The 19,519-nt window shown below is 40.3% G+C and overlaps 2 protein-coding genes and 1 long non-coding RNA gene across 5 annotated transcripts in view; 1 reads left to right on the top strand and 2 right to left on the bottom strand.

Moving 5' to 3' along the window:
- Nucleotides 1-11,644, top strand: part of LOC109614885 — a 35,106-nt gene extending 23,462 nt beyond the window's left edge. Inside the window, exon 3 of the long non-coding RNA XR_004575092.1 lies at nt 11,590-11,644. This is a non-coding gene — a long non-coding RNA (uncharacterized LOC109614885). The remainder of the gene's footprint in view (nt 1-11,589) is intronic.
- Nucleotides 1,177-6,229, bottom strand: LOC105027318. Its single transcript, XM_010899365.4, has 3 exons — nt 2,521-6,229; nt 2,123-2,390; nt 1,177-1,994 (listed from the first exon to the last, which is right to left on the bottom strand). The coding sequence occupies exons 1-3, from the start codon at nt 2,649-2,651 to the stop codon at nt 1,326-1,328; spliced, it is 1,068 nt and encodes a 355-aa protein (XP_010897667.2). The 5' UTR covers nt 2,652-6,229; the 3' UTR covers nt 1,177-1,325.
- LOC114828729 (polymeric immunoglobulin receptor) lies at nt 6,313-16,284 on the bottom strand. Of its 3 annotated transcripts, none has more exons than XM_029116310.2 (9): nt 16,021-16,284; nt 15,522-15,857; nt 14,540-14,860; nt 14,166-14,264; nt 11,665-11,687; nt 11,555-11,592; nt 10,298-10,367; nt 9,869-9,906; nt 6,313-6,893 (listed from the first exon to the last, which is right to left on the bottom strand). In XM_029116310.2, exons 1-9 carry the CDS (start codon nt 16,058-16,060, stop codon nt 6,881-6,883), a joined length of 978 nt encoding a protein of 325 aa, XP_028972143.1. In that variant the 5' UTR covers nt 16,061-16,284; the 3' UTR covers nt 6,313-6,880. The 3 variants fall into 3 exon arrangements, with proteins under 3 accessions (XP_028972143.1, XP_028972142.1, XP_028972139.2); XM_029116309.2 differs by having other exon boundaries at nt 14,124-14,264; nt 16,021-16,283; XM_029116306.2 differs by having other exon boundaries at nt 11,665-11,778; nt 14,124-14,264; nt 16,021-16,218.
- Between the last annotated feature and the right edge of the window lie 3,235 nt (nt 16,285-19,519).

Here is a 19,519-nt window from a genome sequence, read left to right as displayed (position 1 = left end):
CACGCATTAAAATGGTAACGACAGGGTGTCCATAGGTAACTCTATGGCAGACAAAGTGGCGAAGGAGGCAGCTCAGACGCCTCTTATTGTTGCTGTAACTTGTTCTGCTACTAAATATGTCAATCTGTGTCCACGTTACACTGTTGACCATATCCGTGACCTGCATACCTCTGTCGCCGAGGCTGACAAACAAACCTGGGTGACAGCCGGCTGTGCAGCTGGTACCGACGGGATCTTTAGACACCTGTCCGGTAAACCCGTTGCACCAGTTTCACTTCTGCCCAGTCTTTCCAAGTGGCTCATAGAGTGGCTCATAGAATGCGCCACATGGGAAAAAGGGTAATTATAGCTAATATAGGCAGACTTTGGTTTGCTCCAGGACTTGGAAAGGCATGTCAAAAATCTGAAAGGAATGCTCAATCTAAGGTACGCAACATACAGAAATCAGGCCCTGTAAAACACCCCCACCACATGGTCCATTTGTACATTTACAAATAGATTTTATTGAAATGACAGAGGGCTGGAGACAAACGCTATTTCTTGGTAATAATAGACATATTTCCAAGTTGGGTGGAAGCTTTTCCAACACGAAACAACGATGCAAAGACGGTTTTTAAATGTTTAATGTGAGAGGTCAGGCCAAGGTTTGGTGTCCCAGAAATTCTTCATATCTGATCAAGGGACACACTTCAAAAAATTAACTAAAGGAAGATCTGTGCCAAGCACTGGGCACTTGCAAACAATATGTAATAATATAGGCAATACAAATGAACTGAATATATCTATACAATGCATTTCCATTCTCTGTTGAGGTGTAGCCAAAATAGAACTGGTTTATGTTTATTACAGTTTTTCTCAAATGCTAAAACACATTTCACAAACGTTTCCTCCATGTTCCCCAATGTCTAAACACAACACCCTTTTCTAAAGCTACATAAACACAACCACACCTTCTCACTTCTCAAACTTTCACACCAAAACAGCAGCTCGAAGCTTTCAAAAATGTAAACACTATACACACTACAGCAAAACATTTGAAAACACAATGCTCAATTTGTGAGAAGGTTCTTTGTTTCATAACTGCCAATGCATATTTTTAGAAACTTTACAGTAATGGATCTTCTTAGATCTCTGCAGAGGATTAGGCATTTAGATTTGTGAGTTTCATATGAAGAGTATAAATCTATAGTAAATTCTGCATGTACACTACTGTAACACAACTCAATGCAAAAACAGAATCTATTGCACACAACAGTACTCTTGAAAACATGATCAGGGTGTGAAGTTTTTTTATTTACTTTATTTACACCACACACACACCACAATCACTGTGCGGCATCATGTCGCTGAGCTGCATTGGGCCACATCATCTCATCCACATCGCAGGCTATATTGTCTCTTGCCAGGCACCGCAGGAAAAACGCCCTGGAATGGCGAATCCATCCTTGGAAGGCCTCCACTGGGATATCAACACAGGCCAGCTCCATTGCCCTTAGGAGGTTCTCTCTAGTGTATGGTTGTCTGTCATAAACCTTCCATCTCCACGATGAGAGGAACTCCTCTATAGGGTTCAGGAAAGGGAAGTAAGGTGGCAGACAGACATTTAAAAAGTGGTTACTGTTGGTGGTGAACCAATCTCTGATTTGGTTTGTTCTGTGGAAGCATACATTGCCCCAAATGATCACATAAATGTGATGTGCGGGCCCAGGATGGTGTTGTTGGCGGTCCAGGAGGATGTCTTTTAGCTCCTCTAGGAAGGTGAGGAGACGTTGGGTGTTGTAAGACCCAAGGACAGCATGCCGGTGGACAAGCCCCTCCAAACCCATGGCCGCACAAAGAGTAATATTACCCCCCCATTGGCCAGGAACCTCAGTGATGGCTCTTTGGCCAATGATGTTACGGCCTCTTTGCCTTTGTTTCTGCAGGTTGAAGCCAGCCTCATCCAAGAAGAGGTACTCATGAGGTCTGGCCATCGCATCCAACTGTAATATCCTCTGTGAAAATGTGAAAGTGCACAGAACAACAGTCAATCAGGTAGCACAGTATTGTCCAGAAGTAATGTAGGCCACTGAGCAACACAGTATGTCCACTAACTGTACTGTGAACATGGATGTATACTTACTTGCACATACTCGTAACGTAGGTCTTTGTGTCGCGCAGAGTTGCGCTCAAAGGGAACCCTATAGACCTGTTTCATCCGCATCTTTTGGCGCCGGAGAACTCGGTCTATTATGGCCAAGCTGACATCATCAATGCTCTCAAAGTTGACTTTGTCTCTGATCTCCCGGAGTCTGATGAAGTTGTTCTCACGAACCATATCCACAATGAGGGTTTCTTGTGCCGCTGTAAATATGGCAACCCTCCCACCTCTATGTGGCATTCTTTCAACTCTAAAGAAAGAAACATATGTGGTCAATTGACATGTTTTACAATACAGTAACAACTGATTTGAAACCAATAGACTACTTTCACAGGCTTGTAAAAGTGTATTGTGACAAAGAAAGCAATAGAGTACAATACCTGTGGTGTTGTCTGAATGCCCTGATAATGGTGGCCACGGTGAACCTACTCAGGTTTGGACGGACTCTTAGTCCTGCTTCAGCCATTGTCATGCCATGGACAATGACATGGTCAATGACTGTTGCTCGCATCTCGTCCGTAATGATGGTGTGAGGTTGTCGTGCTCTCCCTCCTGGACCTTCTCCTCTCCCTTGTTGGCCTCCTCCTCTCCCTTGTTGGCCTGGCAATTTCTAAATTATGAAACACGACCAAGACTTGCTTCAAGTTAGAATCCACTGGCCAATGTTAAATGTATTGTCTTTGTGTATGTCCGTTTAAATGTTGTGTTTGTCCAAATGTTGCAAACTGCCTGCATAACAAAACTAACTACTAACTGCAAACCTGCTTATTTGTGCTATTTGTTCTGTATGTCTGAATGTTTGATGATTTAAAAGTTAATGACATCAATGATAAAAATAGAGAAAGAAAATGTGTGCTACATTCATGATGACATTTGTAAAACAGTTGTTCCCAGTTTAGGCTAAATATTCTCTACGGTCTCTATAAGAAAAACAAATGAATAAATAAAATGGTTATGGTAGGCTAAATTGACAGTAAGCTGGATTTTTTTGTATGTGTTTACATATCTAGACATGCACACCCAATGTTAAACCCAACGTCCTCACAAAGGCTTTAAGGTTCGATTATTTGGGGACATGACATAAAATATACTTAGATCTTGGAGTTGTAGTAAAAATGGGGGAGAAGAACTTTGTTAACTAAAATATAGAAAAATGAGGTGGAGTAGGAATTACATGACTATGATAAACTGAAGCACTTGTATAAATGTATAAAGCATGATAAGGTCACTCATTTAGCAGTTTCTAATATTTTAATTGGGAAGCTAGTCAGGAGACTGTTGTTTTGTCTTTTATTTTGTTCCTAAATTACCCAGTCTGGTTCAGAAAGTGTTGTTGTTTATTTGGTTGGGAGCCTATCCTATAGAAGTCACATGTTTGAATCATGAACTATAGTTAAATGACCAAAGGGATAATTCAATAAAAAAAAATTCTCTCAAAGTAAAAAAAAACCAGTAACAATTAGTTAACAGTAACGTCATCAGCTATAGCTAGATAACTAGCAATACAAACGACGGACACATTTTTAAAGGGAAATATTTAGCAAACGTTACGCTCGCCCGTATACAGGTAGGAATGTTTCGCGGCAGACTGAAACAATTATACATCCTCTGATTGCATACAAAGTCCTTGGTTTTTTCTGTTGACGGTGTTTACAACGCGTTTTTTCGCTTCACACTCAAGGCTTTCAATACTCCAATAATCTATGCATCTTTCATTGCCGCTATATCATAACTGCCATGATTGTCATTTTCTTGTAAATGTAATCCGTGGACAGTTGTTTCATACAAGAGGAGCTAGCGCTTTCTTTCCACAATTGGCACTGCAATGAAATGCCTCAATTTTGCCTGTAAGTTTTGAACAGTATCAAAGTCTGGGATTTCCTCATCGTCGTCATCATTCATCTTCTGAGTCATGGCATCACAGTACTCCAGAAAGTAATATCTCACAACCTTGTTGATAAAACCAGCAAAATTCAGGGCAGCGATGTGACTCGCAGCTGTAGCAATGGGATCACAGTTGCCCATTTTTGAAAATCCCAGGATCACAACGATTTATTGACCATGCAGTCGTGTTATTACGGTTGTAACATGATAGACCAATCAGAACTCAGTATGTCTGCATGTCCAGCCCCTTCATTATCTCAGCCAATGGAAGGAAAAGCCATGTATTTTCCACAGGTTAAACAAGGGTTTTAGTTAAATGTATTCACATTTACAAATCACATACTAGTTTGTTGTTAAGTCACATTAAAGTTCACATTTTCAAGAAGGCATTACTGCAAAAAAGACAAAACATTTCTTACAGACGGCTGTCCTGAAAAGTAGTGACATAAGCCCAGTTATTCGAATTCTGTCACTGACTTAACAGTCTCTGATGCTACTGATGCGATATGGCATTGTACATCTTTTATGTAAATACTTTCTATCATTGCTGCTTTACAAATATAATTTAGGAGTTTTTAAATTGTTCAGTAATGCAGTAAATGAGTGTCAACTTTCAACTATACAACTATACAGATGATAGTAAAGATTTTATACTTATGGAAATAACACTTTTCTTTTGTCAGTATGACATGTCCTGAAGATAGATTAAACATTTGTTGTCAATTTTGTGTAATTTGATCAAAATATCAGTCCTGGTGGAGGCTAGAATACCAGTAAAAATCTTTTTTTTTGTTTGTCAATGGCAAAACTCCAAATTAAACAAATTGTGATTTTATGTTGTAACACAAAAACAATGGTTTCTGGAAAAAGTCCAATGGGTTAAATACTTTTGAGAGCCCCCATATTCAATTACGGGAAATGGAAAAACCAACAACTCAAAGGCACATTGGTCCGCACATCAAATTAATTCACTCTTTATTTTTCACATGCACTAAAGACTACTGGTATAAACCTTAGAGGTAAATATTTACACACCATACAACGCAGCTTGAAAACAACCCTGAGAATACAAACAATGAACACAATATCATAAAGGCCATACACCGAAACACAAGAAATGCCAATAGCTACAACACAAACTACATAAAATAGTATAAGTGATAATAGTGTGTAGTAAATCAGTAATAAGCAGGTCATATTTTAACATATTTAACATTGTTTAGACAAAAGGAAATCAGACATGTACAAAACCCCTGAGATGAGGTGGGACCTCAATTAAGCCCTTATCTTTAAGAACATTTTGTGAAGGTGCTGTATTTGGCCCAGAGTTAAATTGTAAATGTGGACAGTAGCAAGAAATTAGATCTGTGAACCTGTTATGACTTTTTAGACAATACATTCTTACTTTCCGTATCCATTAATTTGCTTACAGATTGATTTCTATCAAAATGTTGTTAACTTGTAAGTAGCGAGTCACAAATATATACTGAGAGTCACAAATATATAATTAAACTGTCAAATAATAATCACAATCTAAAAATATGTGCATACAGTTTCACAAACGTTAAAATCCAAAAACAAAGGATGATTATCAAACAAATGTAAGACCCTTATTTATGTTCAAAAGATTTGTGAATGTCACAGCATTTGTCATCAGCATTTTACAGATTTGTGACTTGTATTACATTTGTGAGTGGCTTTACATATTTGTGAGTCGCATTTTATAGATCAGATACACACAGAATTCAGATTAGGACCTCTTACTTCTGGGTATGCTTAGTCTCCAGATGTTAAAAAAAATTATAATTCAAAATGACAAACCACATATTTTCTTTTATAATGAAAGTTTTTGGTAATAATTATATTTCACACTGGGCCAGTTGGTATTTAATAATCTTTCTGACTGAATAAAAAATCATCAAAATTAACTATAAATCTGAAACAACAGTATTTCATCCCTATTTTTGAAAGTAAAATCCGCTCAGTGGTGAAAGTCCTATTAACATTTCAAGTACCAAAAGTACTATGCAAATTTTTATCATTATAATGTAATATATTTTTTTAGGATATTATGCTAGCAGAGCTAACTCAGATTTTCTTTTTCAAAATAAAAGGCATAGTTGAAATATATAAGGCAATATAATTAACAATCTAGTCTGTACATTTTATGTTTAATGTCGGTTCCAATTTTTTTATTGTCTGTTCTTTTTCACAGACTAGATTGTTATCTAAATTGCCTTATATTTTTCAATAATGGCTTTTATTATGATGAAGAAAATCTGAGTGCTGCTAGCATAATATCCTGCTGCTAAAATAGCGCTAATGAAGCCTTGAATGGCCATCACTAGTTTTATGTACAGTATGCCTTTTTAACAAATTTACATTATGGCTTATTTTACAATCCCAACAATATGTACTCTTGAGCTTTTGGCAGCTATCTAACTCCATACTTAAGATCAATGTAAACATTGGGGAATAAAATGCTTACACAAACTGTAATAATGTACTATTTTAATGGTAACCATTCAATTCTCACTTCTTTAGTTGGGCGTGTGTGTGAGATGAATTTACCAAACTGTGAGATTACTTTAACAATTAACAACAAAACTGCCTGTCTCAACTAATGATGCATGTTCTCTTGTGATATTCACTGCCTTAGATGGGAAAAAGCGGTTAACAATTTAACTGTTGTGTTAAGTGTATCAACTCAGTGTTTTTTTTTTTTACATATGGTACCATACTGAATGTTTTCATAATCTGTGGTATTTTCATAGATTGACTCATCTTCAGGGTAGAAGGGGTGTTGGGGCTTACAGTTGGGATGTTTTCTTTCCACTTCTACATTCACTTCTGTATTTACATAAATATCCTACGGAGAACAACAAGGAAAGGAAAGTGACATGGTCACACATTTTAAAACATTTAGCAGGTTTATATTTAGCAGCGTAGCACAGTAGTGAGTGCATAGTTTATTTACAGTGCAGTCTGTGAACATCTATTATATTGGGTCTGTATTGTATAGTCAGGGTAAATGAACCCCAGGATTTTTACTCTTTTCTGGGGGGGGGGGGTTCAAATTAAATATTTTTTTTATACCCACATCTTAGGGCACTTAAAACATTATGACCACCTGCCTAATAAGCTGTTGATCCTCCACGTGATGCCAAAATGCTTGTTGACCTACCCGGGCATGGATTCCTGAAGGAGTCCTGTGCACATGGTATCTGGCACAAATATATTAGCAGCAGATCCTGTAAGTCTCAATCTGGGGAAGATCTGGGGAATTTGGAGGCCAGGGCAAAAAATTCAACTCATCATGTTCCTCAAACCATTCCTGAACAATGTGTGCAGTGTAGCAGGGCGCATTATCCTGCTGAAAGAGGCCACTGCCATAAGGGAATACCATTGATCCCCAAATCCTTGGCTACCAGTCAAACTGTTTTTGTGGTCAGTTCATTAGCTAGAACTCTCCTGCGACTGCCGACCATAGAAGCATCAAACTTAGTCAAGAAAATTGAAGAGGTGTTTTCTGGGCTGGGCAAACTGGAGACCAAGATCAAGTTGAATGCATGATGCCGTTCCAAATGCACTGACAATACTGAGAAGGGTCCCTATACCACACTGAGAAGGGTCCCTATACCACACTGAGAAGGGTCCCTATACCATACTGAGAAGGGTCCTTATACCATACTGAGAAGGGTCCCTATACCACACTGAGAAGGGTCCCCATACCACACAGATAAGGGTCTCCATACCACACAGGGATGGTTCCTCATACCACACCGAGAAGGGTCCCCATACCACACCGAGAAGGGTCCCCATACCACACCGAGAAGGGTCCCCATACCACACCGAGAAGGGTCCCTATACCACACGGAGAAGGGTCCCCATACCACACAGATAAGGGTCTCCATACCACACAGGGATGGGTCCCCATACCACACCGAGAAGGGTCCCCATACCACACCGAGAAGGGTCCCCATACCACACTGAGAAGGGTCCCTATACCACACAGAGAAGGGTTCCTATACCATATTGAGAAGGGTCCCTATACCATACTGAGAAGGGTCCCCATACCACACAGATAAGGGTCTCCATACCACACAGGGATGGGTCCTCATACCACACCGAGAAGGGTCCCCATACCACACCGAGAAGGGTCCCTATACCACACTGAGAAGGGTCCCCATACCACACAGATAAGGGTCTCCATACCACACAGGGATGGGTCCCCATACCACACCGAGAAGGGTCCCCATACCACACCGAGAAGGGTCCCCATACCACACCGAGAAGGGTCCCCATACCACACCGAGAAGGGTCCCTATACCACACCGAGAAGGGTCCCTATACCACACCGAGAAGGGTCCCTATACCACACCGAGAAGGGTCCCTATACCACACTGAGAAGGGCCCCTATACCATTGATGGAAAAAGTAAAAGAGGGACTGAAACAAATGGGTCACATTGGTGTCATCACCTGTTGACAAAGCTACAGAGTGGTGTGCAGGCATGGTAGTGGCACCTAAGGCAGATGGCAAAATCAGGGTTTGTGTAGACTTAACCAACCTTAACAAAGTAGTGTGCAGAGAGCGCCACATCCTGCCATCAGTGGAACCATCCTTAGTTTAGCTCAGCGGATGTAAGGTTTTCACCAAGCTAGATGCTAGTTCAGGTTTCTGCCAGGTGCCACCAGCACCGGAAAGTTGAAAACTTTCCACATTTGTGACAGCATTTGGCAAATTTGGTTTAAAGGTATTGCCATTTGATAGCATCAGGACCAGAGCATTTTCAAATGTGAATGTCACAACTACTAAACAGACTCGAGGAGGTCATCTGTCATACCGATGATGTATAGATCTGTGGGGAGGTCAAATACAGCTCCAGAAAAAATAAAGAGACCACTGCACCTTTTTTTTTGCTTTCCAAAAAAGTAGAAAAGGAAAGTTTTGAGTGAGGAACAGAAGCATTCAATTTGCAGTGGTCTCAAACAAAGAGCCCAGGTCAACGCATCTAAAACACTACAGCAGGGGCTCAAGCCACTGTGTTAAAAACTGCCAGCACACCTTGACCCTACATCTTTGAGCCTGACACAGGGGGCAAACCCGAAGGACAAGTGCTCATCTTAATGTGCTCCCAGAACAAGTGCAAACCGGACACGCACCTCAGGTGACCGCACAGCAGGGTGGAGCCCAGTGGGAGCACACTGATGCTGAGAGAACACTGGAACAGACAGCACCTGAAAGGAGGAGCCAGCCATCAAGGGCTGTCAAACAACCAGGGCGGTTGAAAGGCAATGCTCCTTGAGTCATTTGGTTACTCAAACCCAACATGTTTTGTAAGTTATTGATAGTAAGCTGAGTAATTGGCTTGAATTGCTCTTCATCCACTCAAGTTATTTGTGGATACATTGGTGTTCAGAGAAACTGTAAATGCACATATGAAGAGGGAAGCTTTGATGTGCAGGTTTGTGATGGTTATGGGGATCTATGCACAGAAAGGGAGATGTATTAATGTGCATCGCTAGGTTTGTCCTACGACCAGCCCCGTAGTTCCTTGAGGGGTCAGAAGAAGGGAGTTGGAATCAAAAGGAAAAAGGCTAACCGGCTACGTGTCTCCGTCTCATTCCTTCCATAAACAGAAATAACACACCCTTGTTTGGAGATGGTCAACATTATTCGCTTCACCTGTGAGTGGTCATAATGTTTTGGCTCATCAGGGTATAGTGAGGAGACTGAATATAGGGACTGTGGTTATTGTGTCAGTCTCTGAACCCGATAGTTATCAGAATGAAGACATTGCAGTAGACAGGTAAAGTGGACAGAGTGAAGAAAAGGCTCTCACCTCAAATACTCCTGTTTTTCTCTGTAATTTTGCAGATGCTGTGTGTCATACACATTCAAGAGAGGAAACAAGAAATTGTCACTCAGCCTTGTCTCGCTTTCTTTCACATATTATAGAGTCAATGGTTACAGAACGGGCAAGCAGGCCATGTGCCCAGGATGCCCCCTAACTTTTTTCCATCATATTTGTTTTACATTAAGAGGCCTATTATATGAGAATGTGTAAAATGACAGGAAATTGGATTTAAAACAGCTCACTGCACCATGGTAACGTGTTCGTATGTAAGAAATGCAACTGTAATTTTTTTTTAAAGCACACACACAGACATTCTTGCAGACTGTCTGTGGCTGTGATAACGTGTGGTAGTTGTTAAAAGCGTGCTGATCTGATAGGCCAACTACTGTTGTCCATCATATCATCTGGTTTCACCTTTAATGTCAGGGTTGAAAGAGCGTTGCTCACAGGAAGACAGTTTCGCACCCACTGCAACTTCTGTATTCTGAAAAATGCCATAAAGAGAAGTAAAGGAGAAGCAAAGTCATATTGGCTTATTCACTTAGTTGAAGTCATTCAGCAGACACATTAATCCATAGCTACTTACAGTAGTGAAATGTTTTTCATATTGGCCCCCAGTGGGAATCAAACCCAGATCCTTGCATTTGGAAGTGCTCTACCACCTGAACTTCACAGGGCCCATATTGTTGGATTCCAACTAAACGTATTACACATTTAACACAACGCAGACGAGAACTATGTGGTTACTAAATGAACCTAAGCCTTTTTAACTCTTAAAGGGACATGAGGATAAATGGTATGGACAAGGCATGATAAACCCTGAAGGAGTGATGCATGTGAAGTAGGTGTTGCACTCTAGGTGAAGGACAAGGGAAGTTACGATTCAGGACAGAACAAGCTGTGACGGCAATGGCGTAGGTTTGTGTTGTATATTGAGGGGGTCAGTGACCCCAGGATTTTCCCTTTTTTCCAGGGGGGGTCACATTGACCTGTCTGTGATATTGAAGGGGTGATGACCCCCCCATCCCCCTTAATTCTACACCCTTGTGTGACGGTATTCCCCAAGACCATGAATAAATCTCACTCTCCTCAACCATGGTTGACTGCGGTGTTTAGTGTCTCAACCTCTAGACCAGGTAGTTATCAGAGTCAAGACATGTCAGTAGACAGAGTGGCATGAGGAAAGGGAACCGCTAGATTCCAAACGCTTGTTTTTATAACACTATTCGATTTGGAGTAGATGGTGTTAGAACAGCTGCGTTTCGATCAAGGTATTATTTTACTGTGTATGCATCAGCAAAGTCATTATTTCTTATACAGTTAAAGGTTTCAGCTTAAATGCTTTCTTGGTCCTAATTACATTTGTGTGACTTTTGATAAGACATTGTGCCAGTTTAGTCTGGAGAAAGTAACTTTGAAGTATTACAGTAATGGAGGGTCTCAGTTGGTGAGGAAACAGGAGAAAGGTGACTAACCACTATGCTATTTAACATTGGGTAGAAAGTCAGTCAGTCAAAACAATCTAGACATGTTTTGTATATATTACCAAATATGCATCACTTCTCTTTAAATCTCTTAAAACTTCAAAGATTTTATTATATTTGATATAATATGTTGGGTTAATGTCAAGATAATATTTTTATTAGGACATAGTTAAGAAAATTCCTTCACCTCTTGTAATCCTCCTTCTCTATTTGGCCCTGCAGAACCTATGGAACAAAACATCATGTCAAATGGATTCCGAGAGAGTGACAGAAAGAAAGAGAGAGTTTGTCACTCACCCAGCATCCTCTTTCTCTTACATCTGCAAATGCAAATCATGGTGAATACAAACACCAAGACAACCACACTCACAGAGATCGCGGCCAAACCAATTAACCAGAAAACAGAGGTGCCTGGAACACAAGGAACCAATATGACTAAGTACAGTTTAAGTACAGCCACCACAGACTTTACAGTTACAGTGGGGAGAACAAATATTTGATACCTGCCGATTTTGCCGGTTTTCCTACTTACAAAGCATGTACTCTTCAACTGTGAGAGACGGAATCTAAAACAAAAATCCAGGAAATCACACTGTGATTTAATGAATAATGAATTTGCATTTTATTGCATGACATAAGTATTTGATCACCTACTAACCAGTAAGAATTCTGGCTCTCACTGTCCAGTTCTTTTTTTCTTTAAGAAGCCCTCCTGTTCTCCACTCATTACCTGTATTAACTGCACCTGTTTGAACTTGTTACCTGTATAAAAGACACCTGTCCACACACTCAATCAAACAGATTCCAACCTCTCCACAAGACCAGAGGGCTGTGTAAGGACATCAGCGATTAAATTGTAGACCTGCACAAGGCTGGGATGGTTTACAGGACAATAGACAAGCAGCTTGGTGTGAAGGCAACAACTGTTGGTGCATTTATTCGAAAATGGAAGAAGTTCAAAATGACGGTCAATCTCCCTCGATCTGGGGCTCCATGCAAGATCTCACCTCGAGGGGCATCAATGATGATGAAGAAGGTGAGGGTTCAACCCAGAACTACACGGCAGGACCTGGTCAATGACCTGAAGAGAGCTGGGACCACAGTCTCAAAGAAAACCATTAGTAACACACTACGCCGTCATGGATTAAAATCCTGCAGCGCACGCAAGGTGCCCCTGCTCAAGCCAGCGCATGTCCAGGCCCGTCTGAAGTTTGCAAATGACCATCTGGATGATCCAGAGGAGGATGGGAGAAGGTCATGTGGTCTGATGGGGAAAGAATAGAGCTTTTTGGTCTAAACTCCACTTGCCGTGTTTGGAGGAAGAAGAAGGATGAGTACAACCCAAAGAACACCATCCCAACCATGAAGCATGGAGGTGGAAACATTCTTTGGGGATGCTTTTCTGCAAAAGGGACAGGACGACTGCACCGTATTGAGGGGAGGATGGATGGGGCCATGTATCGCGAGATCTTGGCCAACAACCTCCTTCCCTCAGTAAGAGCATTGAAGATGGGTCGTGGCTGGGTCTTCCAGCATGACAACGACCCGAAACAAACAGCCAGGGCAACTAAGGAGTGGCTCTGTAAGAAGCATCTCCGGGCCCTGGAGTGGCCTAGCCAGTTTCCAGACCTGAACCCAATAGAAACTCTTTGGAGGGAGCTGAAAGTTCGTATTGCCCAGCGACAGTTCCGAAATCTGAAGGATCTGGAGAAGGTCTGTATGGAGGAGTGGGCCAAAATCCCTGCTGCAGTGTGTGCAAACCTGGTCAAGAACTACAGAACATGTATGATCTCTGAAATTGCAAACAAAGGTTTCTGTCCCAAATATTACGTTCTGCTTTTCTGATGTATCAAATACTTATGTCATACAATAAAATGCAAGTTAAAACATTAAAAATCATACACTGTGATTTTCTGGATTTTTGTTTTAGATTCCGTCACTCACAGTTGAAGAGTACCTATGATAAAAAATTACAGACCTCTACATGCTTTTTAGTGGGAAAACCTGCTAAATCAGCAGTGTATCAAATACTTGTTCTCCCCACTGTATATACACTCACCTAAAGGATTATTAGGAACACCTGTTCAATTTCTCATTAATGCAATTATCTAATCAACCATTCACATGGCAGTTGCTTCAATGCATTTAGGGGTGTGGTCCTGGTCAAGACAATCTCCTGAACTCCAAATTGAATGTCAGAATGGGAAAGAAAGGTGATTTAAGCAATTTTGAGCGTGGCATGGTTGTTGGTTCCAGACGGGCCGGTGTGAGTATTTCACAATCTGCTCAGTTACTGGGATTTTCACGCTCAACCATTTCTAGGGTTTACAAAGAATGGTGTGAAAAGGGAAAAACATCCAGTATGCGGCAGTCCTGTGGGTGAAAATGCCTTGTTGATGCTAGAGGTCAGAGGAGAATGGGCCGACTGATTCAAGCTGATAGAAGAGCAACTTTGACTGAAATAACCACTCGTTACAACCGAGGTATGCAGCAAAGCATTTGTGAAGCCACAACACACACAACCTTAAAGCGGATGGGCTACAACAGCAAAAGACCCCACCGGGTACCACTCATCTCCACTACAAATAGGAAAAAGAGGCTACAATTTTGCTTTCAGCACCTTGTTGAATCAATGCCACGTAGAATTAAGGCAGTTCTGAAGGCGAAAAGGGGGTCAAACACAGTATTAGTATGGTGTTCCTAATAATCCTTTAGGTGAGTGTACAACATCAACAGTTAACACACAAAATGACTACCAATAGTGTTTTCATGTGATTGTGTCTGAAGGGTGATGTTACTGATGGTTGAGCCTGGTGATGAGGATGTGGAAGATGTTGAGGGAGATGTGGTCGTTGTTGGAGATAAGGTCGTTGTTGGAGATAAGGTCGTTGTTGTTTCTGTTGAAAGAAAATCGGAATGAAAATCAAACACTAAATATTTATTATTTTGGTATGAGCACTCTACCGAAAGATCCTAATTAAGGGATGCACTAATATACCCCAGTCCTTCAGGGTTAAGCTGTGATTTCGGTATAATGCATAATCACACTAGTGGGATGAACACAAGATGTTCCATGAATGTATGGACTGAGGTATTTTCTTCTTACTTCAGGAGGAAATTCAAGTACAGGTAGTATATAAATAATGTTTTAATAATAATAATGTTTTCTCACCATTAACTTCCAGGTTAACCAAAGTGAACACATCCACACCTTGGTTGATACGGATTCCACACATATATGACCCAGAATCCTCTTTGACCAATCCAGTGATTGTTACTGTGAACGCCCTGGCTGCATGGTTGTCATGGAGGGAGATCCTCCCAGCTTTGTCCTGTGTGGATTTGACTATAGCCCGTTGAAAACATGCCGAGGGTCGTGCCCCTCTGCAGAAGTACTTTTCTCTGTCGTTATATTGAGGCTCGTACGGACAGCTTATGGACACAGGATCCTGACTTTTTGCCTGCATGAAGGTGGGGCTGTCACAGCACCAGTCTGCCAATTAAATTAGATCATTTCAGTTTAGTTCTGTGTATTCTTTCTAAAGTGGTGAATGTGTACTCTAAATGTTTGGATTAGAGGTGAAATCTTCTAAGCACTTTGTGTATCTATTAAGATCTTGTTTAGCTCAGTTGGCAAAGCATTGCACTTTGCAACACCTGGAGCAAATATTAAAACAAATGTATGCACTCACTACTTCAAGTAAACAATAAACATATTATTAGAATGTAATTGATTACTACTATCACATGTTAGGAGAATGGATGTGGTAGGTTCAATTCTGGATGTAAAACTCTTCTAAATCATTAAAATGTAAAAATATATATGATGGCAAGATGGCCACACATGGAATTACCAGCACATATGTTCAAATTTAGGGCTCAATTAAAAAACCTGAAACATGGTAAATCTCTGGGTACAGGGTACCACTACAGGGTTTTCTACCAGGGCTCTCAGAAATGGACACATTTTCCCCCGATCACATGAGCACAACAAATATTATATATTTATTTTCTGTTGTGAAGAGGTTTGTGTTTTTGTAAAAAATTATATTATAAATGATATCACATGAAAGTTTATGTGCGTCCCAAATTTTTACAGATACTGTATATTTATAACTGAGTGGTCAAGTGACTATGAATTAAAAGTACTTTACCTTTGACTACACGCAGTATGACTCCTGTATAGATGTCTTTGGCATTTCTGCTCACTCCGCACCAGTATTTCCCAGCATCTGTAAAAGTAAGCTTGCTGACAAACACAATAAACTTTCTACTCATTGTGTCGTGATACAGAGAGAATCTGCCTCTCTCAGCACGGCTAACTTGCCATTTAGTTTCAATTAAAATATCAGGGTAGTCACAGTTCTCGGTACAGAGGTACTTCCCATAGTGCTCATATCCATTGTCATAGGGGCATCTGATCTCTGCTCCACTTCCTTCATATCCATATACTAAAATATTATCTTCAATAGACACCCTCCAGACAGCAGCTGGAAAGAGGCCACAAGTTAACATCAGTCACAGATCTTTTTAGTTTTTAGATTGTTTAGTACACATAAATTAAATCAAATGGGTTTTGCAACTGGCAGTGTCCAGTGTTCTTTAATTAAGCTTTAATGTACATTATGTAGCAGCTGCATATTATGCACTCACCAAAAAGGATGCTATGGAACACAATGTGAAGAAGTGTCATGATGAACTCCTGTCTCCAGTTAACCGAAAATGACTTGAAGCTCCTTCCCAAGTTTAGCTTGTTGGACTGAGGATGAGTTATTGTATTGTCATAGCATGTGGGACTTTCTGCTTGAGGACCCCACCTTTTTGGCTGACTCCGCCCCCGCAGAACATTGCTAAAGTTTATTTTTATGTGCTTGCGTGTGCACGTGCCTGTTTATTTGAATAACCACCATGAGCTATTTATCGTTTCTTCTTTCTGGTTATATATATGCCCAGTAACCACCTGTTGTTATTTTGAGTTGCAGGTAAACAATTCGAAGTCAGGCTATGTGAAGCCTTCAGGAGTCTCGGCTTGTCTTTGATTAACACCGTGATAGCCCATTTTTTGTAACTGGGTTGAAGCCAAAAATATCCCATGACAGGAACTTCCCCATAGCCACGGTTTTATAAAGGGGCGCTGATCATTCTTTTTAAACGACAGTTTTTTTACTGACTCGAGAGCAACTTATTCGTGCTTCGTTTGTGCTGGTTCGTGCTTTTAAAGTTTCCTTTGTGCTGATGCAGCGTTTTATATATTAGACATTTAATTTTAGGTGTCACCAGCCCCACAACCTGCTCCTCAAAATAGGCTCAATCATTAATGCTCCGTTTGTGCCGCTGAAAGGTTTGTTTGTGCTGCTACAGTTTTAGGTACATAGCTCCATTCCCACTGGATAGCGCACTGGCTTTACTCTTTCCACTAGAGCTCTGTCACTATTGGTAAAGCAGTCGCAAAACAAACCCTTATCGGTACAAAAGGAGCACCAATGACTGAGCCTATTTTGAGTGAATTTGACACATGACATATTATTTAATATAAAAAAGATTATAGCAGCACATATTTTTTACGGTACAAACCAGCACGAACGATTAAGCCTATTTTGCCGTAGTTTTGCGCTGGATGGGGGACCATCTTTGCACAGGTAAAATATGTTTAATCGCTTCTGCTCCAGTTGTGCTGCTGTCATTTTTAGATAACTCGGCGGTCACTCAGCCCCCCAAATAATCCAAATTCACCCATAAAAGTCTTGCTTGTTTCTGAGATGCAAAATAATGGATAGGCCAACTGTGCATTTGTTTACATCTGCTTTTAAGACAAGACAAATATGAAAAACAAAAAAAATCCCACTTTAAATATTCAATTGTTTGATAATTGGTCATTTCTAATGGGATTTATGAATTAGAATGTCATGTTGGTTTTATTAATTAAAAGTGGGCCGCGAATTGCATCATTCAAGTCACGCTGCGTCCCTAAATTAATCTGTTAAATGTCTAGCAACACTTGATCATGGAGGGTACTCAGAGCATATGCATAGTGGATTGGGGTTAGTTTGAGATTCACATTTCATCTTTCGAGCTTCTTAATACTGCCATCTATTGGACACCGCTCTCATCCATCTGGAGTAGTCACAGGCCTCTATAGTTCCAGCCCAAGCCTTAGATTTGTATTTTGCAGGTGAGGGGTGGGTCAAATATTTTTACTATTTTCTGTGACCAGTCTGTAATTTTAGGGGAGTGGTCATGACCCTCTGTCTTCCCCAAAAAATCTACAAGCCTTCTTCTTCACAATGTATTTATATCTCAAAGCGGGTATTGCTTTTCTTTGAAAAAGAAGTGGGCATATTGAAACAGTATCGCAGAACTGTTCCAAGCTCAATTTACCAAACCAAAAAGTTCATACACAGCAATATATCTCACACAATTATCCCTTGAACAGGAAGTACAGTATTATAATAATTATAATAAAGTTAATTATAATGTAAATGGGTTTCATTAACTTAATTGATATAATTGATTTGACTGATCTGGTGAATTATTACACAGAAATGAGTGATGTCAAAGGGACCACATTGTCAGGTTTTAACTTGTGGGCACCACATATATAGTAAGAAAACAGAATCTCTGTCCATCACACAATGTCAGTGTCTGTTTGTAGATCAGTTTTGGTAAATCCACTGTTCACCCTTATCCACAGGATGGGAGGAGTGTTGTTGCTCAGAGTTTCAGTTTCTGTATTCTCATATATATCCTAAACAAAAAAGAAAGGGAAAAGGATTTCACTTTGGCACACTTAAGTGCCATGATCCACCATCTGAGCTATGCAGGACTCATAGTTAGAGACAAAAGAAAATCTATGGACTATATATTATTGTGCTGGGGGATATGAGGGATGTACTACTAACTTTTCTCAGTCTCCTCCAGTTTTAAATTTTAGGAGGAGATGAGGTCCTGGTCCACACCTGCGGATTACCTGGTTTGGGGGGCCCGTTGCTGTCCCTGGTCACCCCTCTGAGCCTGGGTCCTCTCTAGGTTTCTTCCTAAAATTCGACCTTCTTAGGGAGTTTTTCCTAGCCACTGAAATTCAACACTACTGTTGTTTGCTCCTTGGGGTTTAAGGCCGGGTGTGTCTGTAAAGCACTTTGTGACAACTGCTGTTGTAAAAAGGGCTTTATAAATACATTTGATTGATTGATTGATTGACTGTGATTAGTGTGAAGAAACCGTAGACAAATTGGACAGAGTAAAGAAAAGGCCCTCACCTCAAGGCATGTGTCACTTTGAAATTCTGCAGATGCTGTGGAAAACATTGAGAATGCCATATGCATTGAAGAGACAGACAGAGGGATAGTGTGTCATGCATTGTGGATCCTCTTTCTCTTACACCTATTTGACAGTATGCAGTCCCGTATTACTGAACAGAGCATTGTATTTTTTACATTAAGCCCCCCCCCCATTAGTTTATGCCCCCCATATAGCATATGATACAATGTGTAGTAAAGAAGGTAAATAGATTCAAAACATATTTTCACTCTGATTCATGGCAAAATGATTTTAGTTGCTTACCAGTTGGCTGATTCACTTTATCTGCAGCTTTTAGATTCTCATAAACATCCTGCAAAGAGTTAAGGGGAAGCAAAGTCACTGGTATATTTACATATAGCTACAAGTCATTTAGCAGACACATTCATCCACATCAATTTACAGTAAAGAGAGTATTTCTTCATTTTTTTGCTGTCTTCTTTTGGGAATTGAACTCATAACTGTTGCCTTTCAAATGCCATGCTCTACCAATTGAGCTACACAGGACCTATATTTATTGTTTTCTAGTTATGAGAGTAAAGACACATTTGTAGACAGAGCAGCATGTGTGGACCGTTAGATTGTAAAGTATTAGCATGTTACTCTAGAACAGTTGCTCTTCTGTGCATTATTTACATAATGAATGTATCAACATGTCATGCATGCATTATCAGTAGTTTGCTGTGCATTATTAACATAATGAATGTATCAACATGTCATGCATGCATTATCAGTAGTTTGCTGTGCATTATGGTTCTGAATCAAACGCTTTCTCCCTGTGACATCTCCAATGTTTAACCAGACTTGACGCTAGGTAAGACGAATGGCTCTGGAGAATGGAAATGTACTTTCTCAT

The sequence above is a fragment of the Esox lucius genome, chromosome 21 (assembly GCF_011004845.1).
Source record: "Esox lucius isolate fEsoLuc1 chromosome 21, fEsoLuc1.pri, whole genome shotgun sequence".
NCBI classification, from domain to species: Eukaryota; Metazoa; Chordata; class Actinopteri; order Esociformes; family Esocidae; genus Esox; species Esox lucius.
The sequence above is the reverse complement of the archived record's forward strand: the minus strand, read 5'-3'. Positions and strand labels throughout refer to the sequence as shown.